This window comes from Ostrea edulis, chromosome 9, assembly GCF_947568905.1.
Source record: "Ostrea edulis chromosome 9, xbOstEdul1.1, whole genome shotgun sequence".
NCBI lineage: Eukaryota > Metazoa > Mollusca > Bivalvia > Ostreida > Ostreidae > Ostrea > Ostrea edulis.
In genome coordinates this window covers 23,818,426-23,840,641 of record NC_079172.1, presented here as the reverse complement: position 1 = coordinate 23,840,641, position 22,216 = coordinate 23,818,426, and the positions used below count along the sequence as shown (strand labels likewise).

At 34.3% G+C, this 22,216-nt stretch overlaps 2 protein-coding genes across 2 annotated transcripts; both read right to left on the bottom strand.

Moving 5' to 3' along the window:
- Nucleotides 1-1,571: 1,571 nt before the first annotated feature.
- Nucleotides 1,572-5,368, bottom strand: LOC130050103 (transcription factor LBX2-like). Its single transcript, XM_056148920.1, has 3 exons — nucleotides 4,932-5,368; nucleotides 4,056-4,216; nucleotides 1,572-2,099 (listed from the first exon to the last, which is right to left on the bottom strand). The coding sequence occupies exons 1-3, from the start codon at nucleotides 5,320-5,322 to the stop codon at nucleotides 1,710-1,712; spliced, it is 942 nt and encodes a 313-aa protein (XP_056004895.1). The 5' UTR covers nucleotides 5,323-5,368; the 3' UTR covers nucleotides 1,572-1,709.
- A 9,593-nt stretch (nucleotides 5,369-14,961) lies between these two features.
- On the bottom strand, nucleotides 14,962-17,137 carry LOC125658039 (transcription factor LBX2-like). Its single transcript, XM_048889077.2, has 3 exons — nucleotides 16,501-17,137; nucleotides 15,602-15,762; nucleotides 14,962-15,415 (listed from the first exon to the last, which is right to left on the bottom strand). The coding sequence occupies exons 1-3, from the start codon at nucleotides 16,889-16,891 to the stop codon at nucleotides 15,026-15,028; spliced, it is 942 nt and encodes a 313-aa protein (XP_048745034.1). The 5' UTR covers nucleotides 16,892-17,137; the 3' UTR covers nucleotides 14,962-15,025.
- Between the last annotated feature and the right edge of the window lie 5,079 nt (nucleotides 17,138-22,216).

Below are 22,216 nucleotides of genomic sequence, written 5' to 3'. Positions count from 1 at the left end.
TATACAGAGTCACTACATGTACATACTATAAATACATATACAATTACGATATCACACGCTAGTAGATCATAACGTATATATTTAGTTATTTACATGAACGAATTCCAATATAAGCGTATATAATGTTTTATTATATTGAACATTGCATTGTCATACAGTCAAGAAGTAAAAAAAAAAAATGAATGTAAACGAGACAAATTTATTAACAGTAAGATTAAATTGAATATCATATATAGCTACATTTCAAGAATTTTTTTAAATTGCACCCCATTTCAATTTCAAAGTTTTGTGAAAATATTGCGTGTCTGTGTTTTTTTGTTTTGTTTTTCAATATTTGCCCATGTCAAATGTTTTTAGACACGTTAATATCCCACACACACTTTGGAAAACGAGATGTCACGTGTCTGTTTCTTACAGACCCGTCACAGCAGAACTTATCGCACTCCTTTCAAAAACATTCAAAATTATCAAAGCTAAAAACTTTTCTGCAAACATTAACTTTCTGTATATCTATAAGTTATTTTGGGGAGTATTTTACCCCTTATCCCTCTTACTAAGTCTTATATTCGATACCCATCCAGGAATTCGTACCCCCTCTGGAAAATATTCCAGGCATTTACACTCCCTCCGAAATATCCTTGTTACGAGCCTGTCGTAGCAAATTCAAATTAATTAATGAAAATTAATAAAAATATGCTGTTTTCAAGGCACAGTCCTGTAGATGCTATTCACATAAGCACGTGAATTTAAACATTGTCCCGTCTAATACATTTCATTTGATGAATAACAATTTTGGTGTCTACTTTTACATGTCATCCCAAATGCATCCAAAGTATTACTGATGAGGATCAAGTTGACTCATTCGAGATTCTGGACAAAGTTCGACAACTCCTAAAAATAACAATTGTAGGTTTTAAGGAGGTACTCTGCATCGTCATAATGGCTGACTTCCTTTTAAAACATCAATATCAGCAATATTTGACTTTTCCTTTTCGATTTTTAAAAATATCAAGCGGAGAGATCAGTAGGTTGACATACCGACTGCTGAACTATAGGTCGCAGGTTCAAGTCCAGCAAGGGTTTTTAATTTTTTTTCTGATTACCTTTTACTAATATGAAAATTTTCAACTTCAAAATATTGTTGTATATATCATCCACCTTTCATCTACATCAAATTTCTCTAGTGTAGCATACCTCCTTCAATTTTGATTTCTTCTATTACTTGATGCATCAAGATGGCTGTATATATTTTGAAAGTCTTCATACTGGTTGAAATGATAGTCATCTGTTCATGATTGTGAACGATGTATGAACCTTAATGAATATAGAACGGCTGTGAATGTTCCGACAAATATGAAAGTAAAGTGTAAATATGAAAAATAAAATTTCATTTTTGGAAAATACATGAGGGTATGAACAGCAAACCTTCACGCCAAAATACTTTTCATAAAACGCGTTAGGGCTTCATGAAGTAAATGCTTAAGTAAAGCGTCGCGGTTTATGCTCTTATGTATTCTAAAAATCGGAATTTATTTCTTAAATGAACATAGAAACAATCTCGAAAAGAATGCAACAACTCAGTGTGAAAGTTTCGCGCTAAAATTTTTATTTCTACTTTGGCACATATCTTACAGTTTGGCACATAAAACTCTGTCACATATCTTGGTTTCCTAGCACAAATAAATAAGCTCAGTTTATTTTTTAACATGTCAAACGCCGCCCTTCTCCGGCGCATGAGCAATTTGTCCCAACTGAGGTGGAGGAACGTTTGATGAGAAGGTCGGATACGGAGCGAGCATTGTGTAGGAATGTCCGTGTACGTAAGGTGGACTCACTGGAAATTGTGCACTATAGGGCAGCACAGATGGAAAATGCCCCAAAGGTGACGTCATCGGGTACTTCGGTTGAATATGTGTAGATCCCGGAAGCTGTCCGAAATTAGGTGCGCTAGTATTGTATGGTGGTGGGCAGGGCAGTCCTAGAGCGGTCAGCTGGGAAACATCGACACCGCCTGTTGGCAGACTGAAGGTCCGTGCATGTTCATCGTCCCGCTTTTGCCGTTTCTCCTTCATACGTCTGTTCTGGAACCATGTCTTCGCCTGAAATATAACACAAAATTACAATGCGCAAAATGCGATAAATCTTAAATACATTTAAAATTATAAACATGTAAAACATAAGAGTTTTCGTGATTAACGAAATATTTCCAAGGTGAAATTTTATATTAAAGAAATGTACAGTCCTGATTTGTAATAAAAAAAAAAAAATACTGACCAAATAAACGTTTTTAAAAAATTAAGGAAATTATCTCGTTTGCACGAGATAATATGTCGTACAAACGAGATATTGTCATGCAAACGAGAAAATAAGTAGTGCGAACGAGATATTGTGTCGTGTGAACGAGATAAGTTGTGCAAACGAAATATTACGTCTTGCGAACCAAATAAGTCGTGCAAATGAGATAATTATGTCGTTCCCACGAGATATTATGTCATGCAAACGAGATAATATCTCGTGCGAACGACATAATAAATCGTGCGAACGAGATAATATATCGTTCGAACGAGATAATATCTCGTGCGAACGCGATAATAAGTCGTGTGAACGACATAATATCTCGTGCGAACGCGATAATAAGTCGTGTGAACGAGATGATAAGTCGTGATATTATCTCGTTCAAACGACATATACCGGTAAATATTGCATGTAGTTGAGGGTAACATTGAAAATTTTCACCCAAGAAAACCATTGTCAACCGAGGCGTAGCCGAGGTTGACAATTTTTTTTCCCCGAGGGGTGAGAATTTCAATGTTACCCTCAACTACATGCAATATTTGTTTTATTATACTGAATGTTATGTAAACAGGAAAGCAGTAAAACATACGTCTGTTGACATTTGATCAATCACTGTCATGCGACATTTCGTATATCGATGCGGATATTATAGGGTTATTGAACTTATATCGGTGAATATTGGCACGAGTTGGCTGTGAAAATGCACGAGCTTGCGAGTGCATTTTGACAGCCAACGAGTGCCAATATTCACCTATATAAGTTCAATAACCCTTTTATTATATAGCTAAAGTATTTGGTTGTTAAGTTATATCCATTTTCACTCAAACTACTCCAAAATAGACGAGATTTCATCAATATTGCCAGTGTGCAATAACAGCATGCATTTCTTAACTGTTCAATATTTAACCCGTCATTAATGCATGAAGCAAACTGATTTTGTAAATTGGGACATCATTATTTATGTACAGTAAAACATAATGCTCAAGTAAATATATAATATACCGGCTCTGTCAAATTCGGAGGACCGTCGTCTGCCATTTTTGCTTGTTTACGTCGTTACGGTAACGTCAATATTGAACGCTCATACTCGGAATGTTTCGGGCGCATACAATTTACGCAATGTAAAGTTAGCGTTCAATAAATTCTCAGGATATTGAACGCTAACATTCTCTAGATTTTACGCAGATTTTATATTAGACTATTTATTTGTTTTATTATACTGAATGTTATGTAAACAGGAAAGCAGTAAAACATACGTCTGTAGACATTTGATCAATCACTGTCATGCGACATTTCGTATATCGATGCGGATATTCCCGTTTATTACACACGCTCAAATGACGTCGTCTAACAATCTACGGCGAACCGTACGCGCATAGATTTGACGCTTGTGATAATTTTTTATAATATCACCCGTTGTAAAGTACTGTTACCCGTTGCTAGATATTATCACCCTGGGGCGCGTGCTTTCTGTTCTCAGAGGGTAACAGTATGTTTTTTTTCAAATGCTTCTCGACCAATCAGATTCGAGTATTTTATATGAAAGTATAATAAAATATCTTGTTCGAACGACATAATATATCGTACGAACGTCATGATGTTTTCCAAAATAAGAAGTAAAATAATATTTGCATGTCCTAAATATAAAACCGTAGATATGCGCTTTTCGCTCTTTAAAAAGTGTTGAACATTTCAATCATATTAAATTTTCAATACCTTTACATTTGATATAAGTTTACATTAAGAGTTGAATGTTTTACCTGCTGATCAGAAAGACCGAGTTTTTCGGCGAGTGCCTGGCGTTCGTTAGCTGGGAGATATTTCTGCAACTGATATCGTTTCTCAAGGTCTTCTATCTGCACTGGTGAGAAAGCTGTGCGGGCTTTCTTCCTTTTCTGGAGTTCACCACCGTCGTCTTGATCTTAAAGAATACACAAGGACTAAAATTAGCATAAAATGTGATGCAATAAAGTTGTCATTAAAATAAAACTGAAGGTTAATTTTACTACCAAGAATGTGTGTTAAATAAATTTCATTTTTGAATTTTTGAAAATACAAGAGGGTGTGAACTGCGTCGTTTTACGCATGCATATACTTTCGTGTATTTTCAATTTATATTTACATTCTATTTCTGTCGGACAATTCACAGTTGTTAAAATAGTTGTACTATATTTATCAATATTCATACACACATCGTTCACTTTCATGAGGAAAGTGACTATTATTTCAATAATGATATTGAAAGCCAAAACATAGGAGATATAAATATAATCAATTATATTTTGAAATTCATTGCTAGTTACATGTAAGGACACTTGAAACAAACCAAAAAAATATATGCGTGGGTTGATATATGTTTTTAGTTTAGTTTGGTTGTGATAAATGCAAATATAAAATTCTTAGAAATAAGAGAATTTGTCTTTTTCTATGATGTTCAAAAGCTGAAACATAGTATCTCTCTTTATATTCTCTATACACCTGTCCCCCTGTTTTGGACTTATTTCAGAAATCATGGGAATATATTACATTCCATACGGAAAATTGTATTCATTTCACTCATAAAAGAATAGATTTAGTCTTCAATTTCTTGAAGAAAAAAGTTTGTTTGTAGCAAGTGTCGTTATACTAATTCTCACCTGAGACACATGAACTGTTTGAAGATATGCTGGTCTCGCTGAGACGGCGGAATCTGTCGGGGGAGGGACTCTCTACTCCAGAGTCACATGAATCCTCCCGCTTTCTCTTCACAGATGAATTTGTCGACGATGTCGAAGGTAAACTGAGAGGAGAGTTAATTCCGGGAGTTTTCGGTGGCGACACGGATGCGGAAATTGATAATTTTTCTGGCGTATAGAAAGGTGTATCGCTGTGACCCAATCTGTTTATTGGATCCATTACAGCATTGTCAGGAGAGTTGGATGGCGCGGGATTCTGAAGTTGTTCGTCTCCTTTCTTCTCATCATGACTACTCCTAGACAGAAATTCAATAGAAAACGATGCCTTTTTCACTTGATTTTCGGACAGCATTGTTGAGATATGAATTAAAGATAATGTTAACTCCGTGAAAGTCAAAAAGAATCTGAGCTAGATGGAGTTGGTCAGGTATTAAATACTACGGATTTTAATTTCTTTAATTACTTCCACAACTTCGTTCATCTCCAATTGACACTTAATCCTCTTGTTAATCGTCGTGGTAGTCGTACTGAGTCAAAAGTATCACCCCTGTTTCATTGGGCTTGGCCATAAGGCTGCTAAAACAAACATAAGCCGTCTTCACCCTACAATGGACAATTATCACGGCCCGTTGAATCCAGGCCCTTTTTCGTACTTGAAGTTGTTATATTGATGTTGTGTAAACAACTTGCTAATCGGTGTAACAATGGGTTCACACGTCCGTCCCCAAGGCCCGTTTGAAGTAGCAGATCATGGATAGTAAAACAAGCCATGAGATTGTAAATATAATTGCTCTGTGGAGGAGGTACATGTATAATTCGCATTCTATTGTTATGATGTAGTCTGTTCGGGCAAAATTATCAAATATTTCCTTAAATCTGTTAAGAATTCGTAAAATTCTGTAAAAACAATCTATCGTTCGTTAATTCTACATCTGTAAAATTGTTTTAAAATGCAATTGTTTGGACATGAAATAACGACGGAGAAAATTATACAATTCACATTTATTTACATGTATAATAGCACTTTTTCCCATTATACCAACTATTTGTTTATCTCTGTATTCCGTTATAGACACGTACAGCTATAATAGTGATAAGAATATTCAATAAATGATTGAGTAATAAGAAGATTTATTAGTTGTAAAGGGCTTAAATATTGGTAGACTAAAATTACACGTTTGATTCATGAAATCATTACGTTTTGTAAATCTTAAAATGACCACCATCAAATGTTTTAATCATTGAAGAACCTCATTACTTCTCTTTTATGAACATGACAAGTGGTAATAAAAAAAAAATCAATTCATAGCAAAATTCAACAAAACTCTTATTAACTATTTTCATGTAAACCTCATTACAATATTGTTAAATCTTCAAAAAATCCTTTTTATCAATCATACCTTTGTACTTGACCTTTGTATTTGGGAGAGGGCCTACATAGGCTCTGCCTGTTGCCCAATCCTGTTGAGTTTCTCAATAAAATATGTTTAAATTAAATTAACTTCGTGATGCAAATCAATTCTTAAAAACTTGAGAGATTTTATTTTACGATCAGGCGCATGCATGTTTGTATGTAGAATTTTATCCAAAATATATTCATTAATATCATGCTTCTGGTATTAAAAAAGCTTATAATAGATATTCAAAATTTTCAAAGAGCATTCTGATAAAAGATAAGCAAGTAATTCAAAAATAAAGTATATAAAACCATATCCGTATATTTCAGCAGACTTCGTTAATCCGATGATAAGATTTTAATGAGTTTAATATTGCAGGTAATTAACACCCCCCCTACCCCGAAGATTATCGGAGATCAAAGAAACTGTGCTAATGTTGATAATGTCCTTATGGGGGACGAACAATAGTGTCAATTACTGGTCAATTAGCTGTCAATTATGCGACGAAAATTTCTCACCTTTCACGTATTGACTTGAGGTGACGACTGTTAAATCACCCTTAAACTCGCAACACTTAAACTGAAAAATAAACAACATGTCGACCAAAATTTCAACAAATTCAATGAACGATAAAGGGGATCATCCTTAACGAAAGGGGAACAATTCGCAGAAATTTTATAGGAACCTGTTTATTGACTTAGTTGTGTAAATCTTAAATCACATTAGTCAATAAAGTTGAGTAAATCTTCTTTGACCTGCGAGTAGAGGTTCGAGAAACAAACAACAGATGTATCGTCATTGTATGAACAGGAGTTTAATACCCGTAGTTCTGATAATCTGGCTTAGGTAGGGGAGCTAGGTAAATTTCATTGCGATCACTCCAACTGCAATAATGTAGCCCTATTAGATTTTTTTTATTCTGACAATTTCAGGACCCCCCCCCCCCCAAAAAAAAAAATCGGAGAGGGCAACATTATTGCAGCTACGATCACTCTTACGACTATAATTCGTAAAGGGACATGGACACGACTGGAACTGACGTTTTTCAAATTTTACAATGCTTAACTAAGGTATTTTTAAAGGTCAGCAATACTTGGTATGTCGGTTGTGGAACATCACTCACAATTCTTTGTTATGTAAACAAGGCTCGTGTCATGTTTTTGTTTTTGGATTGCTTAATAGAAAATATGTCTAAACAAAATGAAATGTGACAAACACTAGAAATTGTTTAATTGTGTTCAGAATTAACTTGTAAATTGAATAATCTGCTTTAAACAAAACCTTTACCAGTATATTTAACCTATGTAAACAAAGGTGTCTATAGTATGTGACACGAGCCTTGTTTACATAGCAAAGAATTATCTCGTACATGTATTATGATATTTTTATTATACTGCTACTTTGGTAGATTTCTCTATACCTATTTCTGGAGTGTGTGTCTCTTTTAAACAATATTTTTCGATTTGGAAAAGAATAATCCCATATCATAAAATAGTAACGGTGATGATGATGACACATAAAATAAATAGAAATGTCAAGAAATCAGAGAAGTTTCTCTGGGTGGCAATTTTGTAACCAGGGTTTTTTCTTTCTCCCCCCCCCCCCCCTTCCAAAGTTAAGCTTTATTGCAGGTTACAATAGGGAAAATATTTTTGTCCAATTTACCATATGAAACATTTGTCTAGTAGATATCGACCATCTTTATTTTAAGGAAGGGTTACAAGAGTTACAAAGGTTATAAAATCTTACTTCATTGATGAATTTTTCTCAAAGTTAAGGTTACAGGGGTACATCTATTACTGAACCCTATCCAGTTGAATCTTTTTGGTGTCAATATCAATTTTGAAAGGATTTGACAGGAACTATATTTTGTGGCGGAAGGATTGATAAATGAAAAAGTTCTAAATATGCATGATATTACAGTTTCTGTTTCATCCAATATATCTTCTATAATAATTTTCATACTCCAATATCTGTATTTCAATTTTATAAGATATAAAATACAGTTATTCGTGGTTTTAATTTTAAACCAGAATTTAAATTTCGCAATTTTCTTCTAACATAAAGTGGAAATCTACCAAGTTCTATTGTTGGTTCTTTTGTTTACTCCTAACACTTTTTTACAAAACGAGAGATGCACCTTTTCAATGTCCAGTGCTTTATGAAAACCCCAAATTTCACATGCATATGAAAGAATTCTAAATAATCCGGTGATTAATAAAACTTAAATGTATTCACAAGTATAAAAAAAAATGAACATTGCGTTTCAACATTAAAATAATGATTTCTCAAAGTATTAGATGCTGCAAAAAGTGCTTTACGTCCTTGTTCTGCAACATGTTTTTGTGTATGTAAAAATTTGCCATTGTAATTAAACAACATTCCTAAAAACTTAAATGTATTCACAACTTCAAGACATTGATTATTATACATCCATTTCTCAGTTTCCATAATTTCCCCACTATTTCTAAGAATAACAACCTTGGTTTTTGACACATTCACAATCAAATCCCAATCATTAGAATAATTATGGTGAGAATTTAACATATTTTGTAACCCTGACGGAGTCTCCGATATTATTAACATGTCGTCAGCATACATTAGTAAGAAAACATTAATCAATTGTAATTCAACAGATGGATAGTTGTTACTGCAATACTAATGAAATTTATCTCAAAATCATTAACATAAAGAGCAAAGAATAATGGCGATCACAGCTCACCCTGCATAAGACCCATTTCATTGCTAAATTATTCGCTTAAAACCCTATCGAATTTTACACATGATTTGAATTTCACACTACTGTACAGAGATTATATAACTTGAAGCAGTTTCCCTTGAATACCAATATTAAACAATTTGAACCATAACTTATACCAAGTGATAGAGTCAAACCAGAGTTCTGTTAATTAATGATTTCAAAACAAATATTGCATCTACTGTAGATAATCCTGGTCGGACACCAAACTGTGCATCAGTCAAAATATTGTGTTTGTTATCCCACCCCAAAATTCTGTTATTCAAGACACTCTGCTGTTTTTCTTTTCTTGCCTGATGTTTCGCTTCTAGGCCATCAAGACGTGATGTTTCAAAGAGCTTGACGCTTTTGTTGACCGCAGTCTTCCATGCGTCACGGACTTTGACCAGGGACTCCCATCCATCGACTTTGATGTCACAGGCTTTGAGAGAAGTCTTGACTGCATCCTTGTAGAGTTTCAAGGGTGCTCCTAGATTACATGTGCCCGTAACAAGCTCCGAAAGGAACAGCTGTTTGGGATACGGTACGAATTTATGGACTGGCATCGATTTGTACCCATATAATATGAGACTTAGTTAGGAAGAGGATATGGGGTAAAATAATCTCCAAAATACCTTATAGATATACAGAAAGTTAATGTTTTCCGGTAAAGTTTTTAGCTTTAATAATTTTGAATGCCTTTGAATGGGGCGCGATAGAAGGCTTCTGTTTACATCTCGTTTTTCAAAGTGTATGTGTGTGTGTGTGTGGGGGGGGGGGGGGTGTAAACACCGACATTGTCCTCATTCAAGGTCAATGTATGCCCCAGTAGATTCTGGACAAAGTTCGACAACTCCGAAAATTAACAAAAAATTTGGCAATATTGAGGGTTTTAAGTTCTGATTACTCCTATTATGTTTCTTCATACTTGAGAGACTAGTCAAAATTTATTGGGGGGTTGGGACCAGTGCATTTCATATTTCCATTTTTAAAAAACCCTATGTCTTATCTTCTAAAAATGCAAAAAAAAAAAACCACAAAAAAAAAACGTTGCTGTCCTATATCAGATGTGTAATTAAAAAGTGTGTGTCCTATCTAATAAATAGATATATATGTGTATGATTAAACAACATTTTTACCTCATTTTAAAAATCTCTGGAGTTCTTCATAATTGTCTCTCTAGTTATATCAGCTGAGGGATTCAAGCTCCTGAGAAACTTTTGTTTAGTTTGTCATGTTTGTACGGTAATTTGTCTAGTGAAGTTACAAATCTCATTATTTTCATCTTATTTTTTCTTTTTGTTAAATTGTTCTTTAAAGCGCTACATTTTACATATCTTTTAATTACTGTTTTACTGAATTGTTGTCTCATATACTTGCAAGTATTTTTCACATCTCAGTATTCTCTATGAAAGGTGAAGATAACGAACAGTGATCAATCTCATATCTCCTATATTAAAGCAATAAAAAATAGAAAGTTGGGTAAACACGGACCCCTGGATATACCAGAGGTGAAATCAGGTGCCTAGGAGGAGTAAGCATCCCATGTCGACCGGTCACACCCGCCGTGAGCCCTACATCTTGATCAGGTAAACAGAGTTATCCGTGGTCAAAATCAGTGTGCCAAGAACGGCCTAACACTCGGTTTGAAACCATTCAGACAGCATTTGACACAATGATAGGTTGTAATGGCAAACTATCAAACATACAGATGTGTTTAGCCTTTAGTTAAATTCTGGTCTGTATCTTTCAAGTTATGATATACCATTTTTATTTTCTATAATTGAAATCCATACTCCATGCAAATCTTACATGTAATTTTTGCAATTTTATTCACAGCTGAAAACTCCTTTTGTTATTTTTAATAACATGTTTTAATATTAAAAAGATTCAAAGGTCCAGTATTTTATTGCAAATTGTCTCAAGTATTATTCAACTTGGACATGAAATAAAGCGTGCACACAATTCAGTGTTATTGTTTAAAAGATGGTTGAATTAAAAGTTTGAAATGTTTTATAATAATTTTTTGTTCATTGATACCAAAATATATATATATAGCTGTCCTATCAGTGTTGAAAAAAATTGGAGTCCTATCAGTATGTGTCAAAATATATACGTGTTCTATTGAATTTTGCACCGAGAAATATTGACCAGTCCCTGATACATAAAGATGACTGTATTTTGAAAGTATTTATCCCTACATATTTACATTTCCAATGTGTTCTAATTGAAATGATAGCCATTTGAGTAAATGGGGTTTATCCATTGTGGATAAACCTGGTTATTTTGTGCAGTTCATATTCAAAGATGCATAACTCTTACTAATATTATTTATTTTAGATCGGGTTCAGTATACATGTACTAAATTTGACTTCCTTTAATTTGCGCATGTCATCTAGATTAGTCCTTTCCATTTCATAGTTTGACAGGAGCAGACGCTAAATTTTTAGGTCACTTGAGTAAACCCAGGTGACCTATTGCAATTGGTTGTCGTCCGTCGTCGTGCGACGTGCGCCGTGCGTTAACAATCGAACGTTTTTAACTTCTTGATAACTACCAGTCCAATTCTGTTCATATTTGGCATAAAGCATCTTTGGGACAAGGGGGGCATACATTGTAAATTTCAGGACTCCAGCACCCCTGGCGCCCTAGGGGCGGGGCAAAAACTGCCCAAAATTGATCGATTTTCTAAAATCTTTTTCTCTACAACTGCACACGTGTAAGAAAAATAAATGCATAGTGATGTAGAGCAGCAAGGCCTCTACCAAAATTGTACCTTTCATGATCCCCGAGGTAGGGTTTCTGACCCCAGGGTGGGGCCAAACTTACTATATTGTATTTATGTGTGAAACACTTAAATAACATCTTATTTAATGTTATTGAAACTAAATGGATATTTAGAAAAAGGGGGTAGTCCTTTACCAAAATTGTAAATTTGATGATCCCAGGGGTAGGGGTTTTGGTGTCAGGGTAAGGCCAAAATGGTCAGTTATTAAATGTGTGAGCAATAGACATTTTTAATTTTTTCTTGATAACAATCATTTCAATGCTTTTCAAATTTGGTATGAAGCATCTGTGAAACAAGGGGGGCATAAATTGTAAATTTCAGGATTCCTGCACCCCTGAGGCCTTGGGGTCAGGCAAAAACTTCCCAATTTTCAAAAATCTTCTCTACAACCGCACATGTGTAAGAAAAACTAGATGCCTAGTGACGTAGATCAGGAAGGCCTCCACCAAAATTGTAAATTTCATGATCCCCGGGGTAGGGGTTTTGACCTCAGGGCGAGGCCAAACTTACTATATAGTGTTTATGTGTAAAACACTTAAATAACATCTTCTTTAATATTATTGATACTAAATTGAAACTAAATGGATATTTAGAAAGAGCAGGTAGTCCTTTACCAGAATTGTAAATTTCATGATTCCCGGGTTAGGGGTTCTGACCCCAGGGTGGGGACAAACTTACTATATAGTGTTTATGTGTATAACACTTAAATAACACATTCTTTGGTGCTATTGATACTAAATTGATATTTAGAAAGATGAGGTAGTCCTTTACCAAAATTGTAAATTTGAGAATCCCAGGGTTAGGATTTCTGGATAGCAGAAAAGGATGTACAAAAATGGTAATTTTACGCATCTTCTTTTACACTGTTGCTGAACATTAGAATTTAGCTTAAATATTCAGAACAGAAATTTGGTTTTATTTTTCTAGATTTCGTAGCCCTTGGGAGTAGTGATACTTTTTCACTAGTACTCGGGTGACCGATAAGGTCTGGGGGTCTCTTGTTTCAATTTGTAATCTGTTGTAATCCTGCAGTTTTGGTTAGTTTAAGACAGAGATGCTCCGGGCAGCAAGGCAAAGAAAAGAGTCCGTATTACAGGACAAAAGCAGCAAATTCGACCGTAAATTACCGTCCTAGAAATCGGCAAGTAGTGGCTACAGTGACTCGTGCCAACTTCGCCAATGATACACAAAACGCAGCTCCGGAGATGATGCAGAGTTCGACACCGGCGATGTTACAAGGTGCAGTTCTTAAACTTAGTATATAGTGTTTATGTGTAAAACACTTCTAAAAATAAAATCTTCTTTCGTGCTATTGATACTAAATTGAAACTAAATGGATATTTAGAAAGAGCAAGTAGTCCTTTGCCAAAATTGTAAATTTGGTGACCTCAGGGGTAGGAGTTTTGGTGTTAGGGTGACCCAAAATGGTCACTTATTAAATGTGTGAAGAATAGAAATTTTTATTTTTTTCTTGATATCTATCATTCTAATTCTTTTCAAATTTGGTATGACGCATCCTTGTGACAAGTAGGAGGGGCATAAATTTCAGGACTCCTGCACCCTTGGGGGCCTTAGGGGCGGGGCAAAAGCTTCCCAAAATTGGCCAATTTTCAAAAATGTTCTCTAGCACCGCACATATGTAAGAAAAAATAAATGCATAGTGATGTAGAGCAGGAAGGCCTCCACCAAAATTGTAAATTTCATGATCCCCGGGGTAGGGGTTTTGACCTCAGGGCGAGGCCAAACTTACTATATAGTGGTGTATGTGTAAAACACTTAAATAACATCTTCTTTAATGTTATTGATACTAAATTGAAACTAAATGGATATTTAGAAAGAGCAGATAGTCCTTTACCAAAACTGTAAATTTCATGATTCCCGGGTTAGGGGTTCTGATCCCAGGGTGGGGACAAACTTACTTAAATAACGCCTTCTTTAGTGCTATTGATACTAAATTGATATTTAGAAAGATGAGGTAGTTCTTTACCAAAATTGTAAATTTGAGAATCCCAGGGGTAGGATTCTGGGGCCAAACTTAGTATATAGTATTTATGTGCAAGTTTGCTGATACTGTATAAAATCTAAATCGTACTTAGGATTAGCAGAAAATGATGTACAAAAAATAATGAATTTCACAACCCAGAGTTTTGACTGTAGGATGGGTCCAAATAGTCATATCTTTTAATGTTAATACACCTATTATATTATGTAAAGCCTTTCATCAGTGTATATGCACCTTTGTAGGGCATTGAAGTTTTAAGAACACATCTTGTTTTACACTGTTGATGAACATTAGAATTTAGCTTAGATTTTCAGAACGGGAATTTTTTTCTAGATTTTTTCCATAGCCCTTGAGATTAGGGATACTTTTTCACTAGTACTCAGGTGACCAATAAGGCCTGTGGGCACCTTGTTCATGAATGTGAACGATATGCGTATGAATCTTGATGAATATAGAACGAATATTTTAACAGCTGAGAATGTTCCGATGGGATGACAGAAGTGAAAGTAAACTGTAAATATAAAAATGAAATTTGGTTTTTGAAATTACATGAGGATATGAACAGCAAAGCTTCATGCCAGCATACTTTTCATGAAACGCGTTAGAAAAGGTCCTCAATACCCCACCCCCGGGGATCCGGGTTAGAATAGGTCCTCAGTACCACCACCACCCCGGGTTAGAATATGTCCTCAGTAACCCTTGCTTGTCGTAAGAGGCGACTAAATAGGGCAGTCCTTCGGATGAGACCACAAAAAACAGCACGTGTGGGACTATAAAGATCCCTCCCTCCTCAAAGACCGTAAGCGCCAAGCATAGGCCAAATTTTGCAGCCCTTCACCGGCAATGGTTACGCCTCCATATGAGTGAAATATCCTCGTGTGAGACGTTAAACAATAATACAATCAATCAACCATGAAGCATATTCTGGAGTACAGCGTTACAGTTTATGCCCTCGTGTATTCTAAAACACCAAATTTATTTCTAAATGAACATGTAAAAGAATCCAGAAAAGAATGCAACAATTTAATGAAACTTTAGCTAAAACATTTTATTTACAATTTGGCACATAAAACTCTGTCACGTCTTGATTTCCTAGCACAAATAAATAAGCTCAGTTTATTTTTAAACGTGTCAAACGCCGCTCTTCTCCGGCGCATGAGCAATTTGTCCCAACTGAGGAGAGGGAACGTTTGATGAGAAGGTCAGATACGGAGCGAGCATTGTGTAGGAACGTCCCTGTACGTAAGATTGGCTCACGGGAAATTGTGCAGTATAGGGCAGCACGGATGGAAAATGTCCCAGAGGTGACGTCATCGGGTACTTCGGTTGAATATGTGTAGATCCCGGAAGCTGTCCGAAATTAGGTGCGCTGGTGTTGTATGGTGGTGGGCAGGGCAGTCCTAGAGCGGTCAGCTGGGAAACATCGACACCGCCTGTTGGCAGACTGAAGGTCCGTGCATGTTCATCGTCCCGCTTTTGCCGTTTCTCCTTCATGCGTCTGTTCTGGAACCATGTCTTCACCTGAAAAATATAACACAATATTACAATGCGCAAAATGCGATAAATCTTAAATACGTTCAAAATGATAAAGATTCGCTCTCCTTTTTAAAATATCAACGTTTCAAAAAGTGCTGAACCTTTCAATCATATTAGATTTTCAATACCTTTACATTTGATATAAGTTTACATTGAGAGAAAATGTTTTACCTGCTGATCAGAAAGACCGAGTTTTTCTGCGAGTGCCTGGCGTTCGTTAGCTGGGAGATATTTCTGCAACTGATATCGTTTCTCCAGGTCTTCAACCTGCACTGTTGAGAAAGCTGTGCGGGCTTTTTTCCTTTTCTGGAGTTCGTCACTGTCGTCTTGATCTTAAAGAATACACAAGGACTAAAATTAGCATAAAATGTGATGCAATAAAGTTGTCATTAAAATAAAACAAAAGATATTACTCAAGATTGATTTTACTACCCCAAAAAATGGATGCTAAATAAATTTCATTTTTGAAAACACAAGAGGGTATGAACTGCTCCGTTTTACGCATGCATACTTTCGTGTATTTTCAAAAAGAAATTTATATTTTATTTAGATTCTATTTCTGTCGGAAAATCCCCAGTCGTCAAAATATTTGTACTATATCTATCAAGATTCCTACACACACCGTTCACTTTTATGAGGAAATGACTATCATTACATACCGAAGGCCAAAACATAGGAGATATAAAAATAATGTAATATATTTTGAAATCCACTGCTAGTAAGGACACTTAAAACAAACTCCAAAAAAATATATGCATGGGTTGATATAATTATGATTTTGGTTTAGTTTGGTTGTGATAAGTACAAATATTAAATTCTTAAGAATAAGGGAATTGTTTTTTTTTTTTTTTATGATGTTCAAAAGTTGAAACATATTACCCCTCCTTATATTCTCTATACAAATCTCCCCAGTTTTGGACTTATTGAGAAATCTTAGGGATAAATTACAATCCACACAGAAAATTGTATTCATTTTACTTATAAAAACACAAATTTAGCTTTCATTTTCATTTTCATCATTTTTTGAAGAAGAAAAGTTTGTAGCAAGTGTCGTTAATACTAATTCTCACCTGAGACACATGAACTGTTTGAAGATATGCTGGCCTCGCTGATACGGCGGAATCTGTCGGGGGAGGGACTTTCTACTCCAGAGTCACATGAATCCTCCCGCTTTCTCTTCACAGATGAATTTGTCGACGATGTCGAAGGTAAACTGAGAGGAGAGTTAATTCCGGGAGTTTTCGGTGGCGACACGGATGCGGAAATTGATAATTTTTCTGGCGTGTAGAAAGGTGTTCCGCTGTGACCCAATCTGTTTATTGGATTCATTACAGCATTGTCAGGAGAGTTGGATGGCGCGGGATTCTGAAGTTGTTCGTCTCCTTTCTTCTCATCATGACTACTCCTAGACAGAAATTCAATAGAAAACGATGCCTTTTTCACTTTAGATTTCAGCAACATTGTTGATATTTGAATTAAAGATTCCAGATTATATAATGTTAACTCCGTGAAAGTCAAAAAGAATCTGAGGTGGATGGAGTTGGTCAGGTATTAAATACTACGGATTATAATTTCTTTAATTACTTCCACAACTTCGTTCATCTCCAATTGACACTTAATCCTATTGTTAATCGTCAATGTAGTCGTAATGAGTCGAAAGTATCACCCCTGCTTTAATTTGGCTTGGCCATAAGGCTGCTAAACCACACACAAGCTGTGTTTGACCTACAATGGACAATTATCACGGCCCGTTGAATCCAGGCCCTTTTTCGTAATTAAATGCGATCAATTTAATGTTGTTATATTGTTGTTGTGTAAACAACTTGCTAATCGGTGTACCAATGGGTTCACACGTCCGTCCCCAAGGTCCGTTTGAAGTAGCAGATCATGGATGGTAAAACAAGCCATGAGATTGTAAATATAATTGCTCTGTACGAGAGATATAATTCGCATTCTATTGTTAAGATCTAGTCTTTTCAGGCGAAATTATCACATATTTCTTTAAATCTGTTAAGAATTGGTAAAATTCTGTAAAAACCGTCTATCGTTCGTTAATTCTACATCTGTAAAATTGTTTTTGCAACTGTTTAGACATGAAATGAACGACGGGAAAAATATACACATTTCACCACCACCACCCCCCCCCCCTTTTTTAAACTGTTTCACGTTTGCAATACTTGCTAGGTCTATATGTACCAACTATCTGTTTCTGTGTACGGTTGTATATATGTAATGGTGATGAGATTCAATAAATGATTGAGTAAAAAAGAAAACTTATCGGTTGTAAAGTTCCTTTAATCTAACTTACGTGTACTTAAATCCCTTTTATCGGTAGACTGAAATTACACATTTGATTTATCAAACTATCTTTTACCACTAAAATGTTGTTAGAATCAAATGTTTTAATGATTGAAGAACCGCTTTAAATTCTTTCTTTGACCATGACATGTGGTAATTCTTGATGTAAACCAATTTTAAAAAATAGAGATTTTATTTTACGATAGGCGCATATATTTGTATGCATGCATTTGTGTATGTATGTATGTATGTATGTATGTACATGTATGTATGTAGAATTTTATCCAAAATACATTCACTAATATCATGGCTGCTTCTGCCACGTTATTCAAAAGCCTATATAGATATTCAGAATTTTCAAATTCTGATACAAGACAAGTATTTAAAACCATATCCGTAAATTTCAGCGAACTTTGTTAATCTGATGATTAGATTTTAATGAGTTTAACATTACAGGTAATTAAACACCCCCGAAGATTATCGAAGATCAAAGAAACTGTGCTAGAGTTGATAATGTCCTTATGGGGGACGAACAATCGTGTCAATTACTGGTCAATCAGCTGTCAATTATCCGACCAAAATTTCTCACCTTTCACGTATTGACTTGAGGTGACGACTGTTAAAAATTCCTTAAACTCACAACACTTAAACTGAAAAATAAACAACATGTCGACCAAAATTTCAACAAATTCAATGAGCGATAAAAGGGATCATCCTTAACGAAATGGGAACAATTCGCAGGAATCTGATAGGAACCTGTTTATTGACTTATTTAGTTATCGAAATCTATTAAAAATCACATTTGTCAATAAAGTTGAGTAAATCTTGAGTTGATTCGTCTTCGACCTGCAAGTAGAGGTCCCGGAAATAAACAACAGATGCATCGCCATTGTACATGTATGGACAGGAGTTAAATAATGGTGACAGAAAACTGTTGTTACTGATTATCTGGCTTGGGTAGGGGAGCTAAGTAAAATTCACTGTGGTCATTCTTACCAACTAGAATTCTTCATGGGGCATGGACACGAATTGAACTGACATTTTTCGAATTTTATATTCCACGTTTTTAATGTTTACAATGCTTATGTTAGGTATTTTTAAAAGTCAGCAAAATTTTGAAGGTCAGTTGTTACGTTACAAGAGAGATATACAGTACTCACCGATTCTTTGTTATGTAAACAAGGCTCGTGCCATGTTTTTGTTTCAGATTGTTTAATAGAAAATATCACGTTTAAAACAAAATGAGATGTGACAAACACTAGAAACTGTTCGATTGTGTTCAGAATTAACTTGTAAATTGAAAAATCTGCTTTAAACGAAAGCTTCCAAGGTACAAGATCAATTGAGTTAAGTTTATTCTCTCAAACCATTAATGGTACACGAGGAACAGTAACAATATATGTACATAATAAATAACACTGGTCAGAGGTACATTATATAAAGAATAAAAACAAAAAGTAAATACACATCTGGTAATCAGGGAGGACAGACGGTATCATAAAGTTTCAAAATAAACATACAGACGTTTGGTTTTTTAAAAAAAACATATTTTCTTTTTAAGGTTGGCATAAGATATTTGAATTTGATAACATTAGGTCTATGTGAATAATATTTCCAAAGATATAATTTCCTAACATCAGACAGTTTTTTAGATTCTAAAATATAATGAAACTCATCTGCAATTTGGTTATTATTACATTGTACATAGTGAACAGTCTATCACAGAGTGGTATTCCTTGCCATCTCCCAACCTCCATTGGTAATCGATGATTTGGTGTGCGAAACTTTAATATATTTCTGAATGTCGGAGATAGCTTATTAATATAACTTTCAAAACCATGCAAATGTTTGTTTAAAGATTCTGTACAATTTCCCTTTTGAAGAATTATTTATGTCACTGGACCAGTTTTGTATACACTGATGTTTAATAATAGAATTTATCCCTTTAACATAAACACTGAGCTCTATAAGATAAACCACACATATTAAGAATTTTCTGTACTTTATTATGATCTTTATAAACGAACTATTGCAAATTCCCTGTTTTATGCATGTGGACAATACAAAATGTTTTCATTTTACATAAAACGAAAATGTATATAATCTCTTTTCCGCTTGTAAAAATTACTCTAGAGCTTGAAATAATCTTTTTAATCGCCTTTCTATGCTTGACTTGGTCAATATTGATACAAAATTGTTATAATACGGTGATGTTAATTTGCTTCTACAACTAATATAAATATTTTTGCAGCTGTTCATGAATTTATAGATGAAACTTGTAGAATCGTTTAATTATTGTATATTTTACATGTTAATTATTACCTGCATGACATATTGTAATATTTTAAGAGAGGAACTTGTAAGTTGTTCGAACTTGTTCCCAATCCTTTTGATTTTGATAAAATAAGTTCAAAAGAAAACAACCTATCAGTAGTGAGTGAGATAATCATCACTGTAATGGTAAACAGATTAAATATGATTCCTTCAATTTGCAATCTGAATTCAATTTAACATTAGAAAGTATAGAACGAAATAATGTTGATAAAATCCAGAACTGTTATGGGAAATTACTATTAGAAATGTCTAAATCAAACAATTTATTGATCGATTGGGGGATAATATCTCCGGAAAAGTTACATGTAAAGGTACAAGTACTGTGGGTTATTTTATATGCGACTACGGTTTAAGACAACACATAGATAACATAGATATCATGCAAGTCCTAGAACACAGTTCACTGTACTCTGATGTACACAACCCTATAGTCTTGAGTTTGAGTAAACAAATCCCAAGTTGCGAAACAATACGAAAAACCTCAACATGTTATAAAGAAATACTAAAACCATGGGATCCCTCGAAAGAAAATGTATTTGTTCAAGCTATTGATATAACGCGCGTCGAAGAACTTATAGACTATTTAGACAAATTAATTGATTCGAAGGAAAATCCAGAGAAACACATTGATATAGTTGTAAGTGAATTAAATAAAAATTATATTGATGCAGCTAAAATGTCATTGGGTGTAACAAAAATGAATAAGGTCAAAAAAAGTTCAACAGACTTATAAAAATACTAAACCATGGTTCTCTACAGCTTGTAACAAAGCAAGAAAAAAATATCGCAACAGCAAAGTTTATTTTTTCAGGAAACGCTCACAAAGCGCTAAAGAAAACTATAAAAGCAACGAAAAAGCATACAAAAAATTGTTAAATAAAGAAATAAACAAGTATAGGAACGAAATGAGCCAAAAATTACAAAGGTCGAGACTGAAAAGCCCCCGCGAGTATTGGAAAATTTTGAATAAAAACAATAAACAACGCAATATAGAACATATCAAAATTGATGAATTGTATAAGTATTATAAATAATTAAATAAAGCACCAAAGACACCGGACGATACAGAAGAATCACTTAATAATGAAAGAAAAGCATTACAAATCGGAGAATTAAACCACAACTTAAATCAACATATATCACAAGATGAAATACTAAAAGCTATCAAAATATTAAATAATAACAAAACTTCTGGTGAAGATCATATAAGGAATGAATACATAAAGTCGTAAATACACATTATGCTTCCACTATATGAAAAATTATTCAACATAGTTTTTAGTACTGGTAAACTACCAGAATGTTGGCTTGAGGGAAACATTATTCCGATTTATAAAAACAAAGGGGAGAAAAATAATCCACAGAACTATAGACCTATTACCATTTTAAGCTGTGTTGGTAAACTTTTTACATCGATACTGAACGATAGATTGAACATATTTACAGAAGAATACGAAATACTACATGAAAATCAAGCAGGATTCAGAAAACAATATTCAACTACCGATCATTTATTTTCAATACACACTTTATCGGAATTACTGAAATTGAAAAAGAAAAAGCTTTATTGTGCATTCATCGATTTTGAAAAAGCATTTGACAGTGTATGGCGGAAAGGTCTATGGTACAAACTTTGTGCAAACAATATCAATGGACACATGTACAATGTTATTGCAAATATGTATAATCATATCAAGTCAAGAATAGTACATGGTGATGAGATTTCAAATTTTTTTAAATCGTGAAAATGGTGTTAGACAAGGGGAAAAGTTGTCTTCATTCTTATTTTCAATATATTTAAATGACATGCAAGACTTTTTTCAGCACAATATTGTTGATGGTTTACCTACGATATCTGAAATGTTTGAACAACATTTGAATTTGTACTTTAGATTGTTTGTATTATTATACGCCGATGACACTGTCTTGATAGCTGAATCTGCAGAACAATTACAGGTCCAAATTGATCATTTTTATAAATATCGCCAAAAATGGAATTTAAAGATAAACGTTAACAAAACAAAAATCTTAATAATCAGTAAGGGTAATCCAAAACGGAACTATACTTTTGTTTGTGGTGACAAAAACATTGAAATTTTTGACGACATTAATGACCTGGGTATTTTATTTAGCACATCAGGATCATTCAAAAAA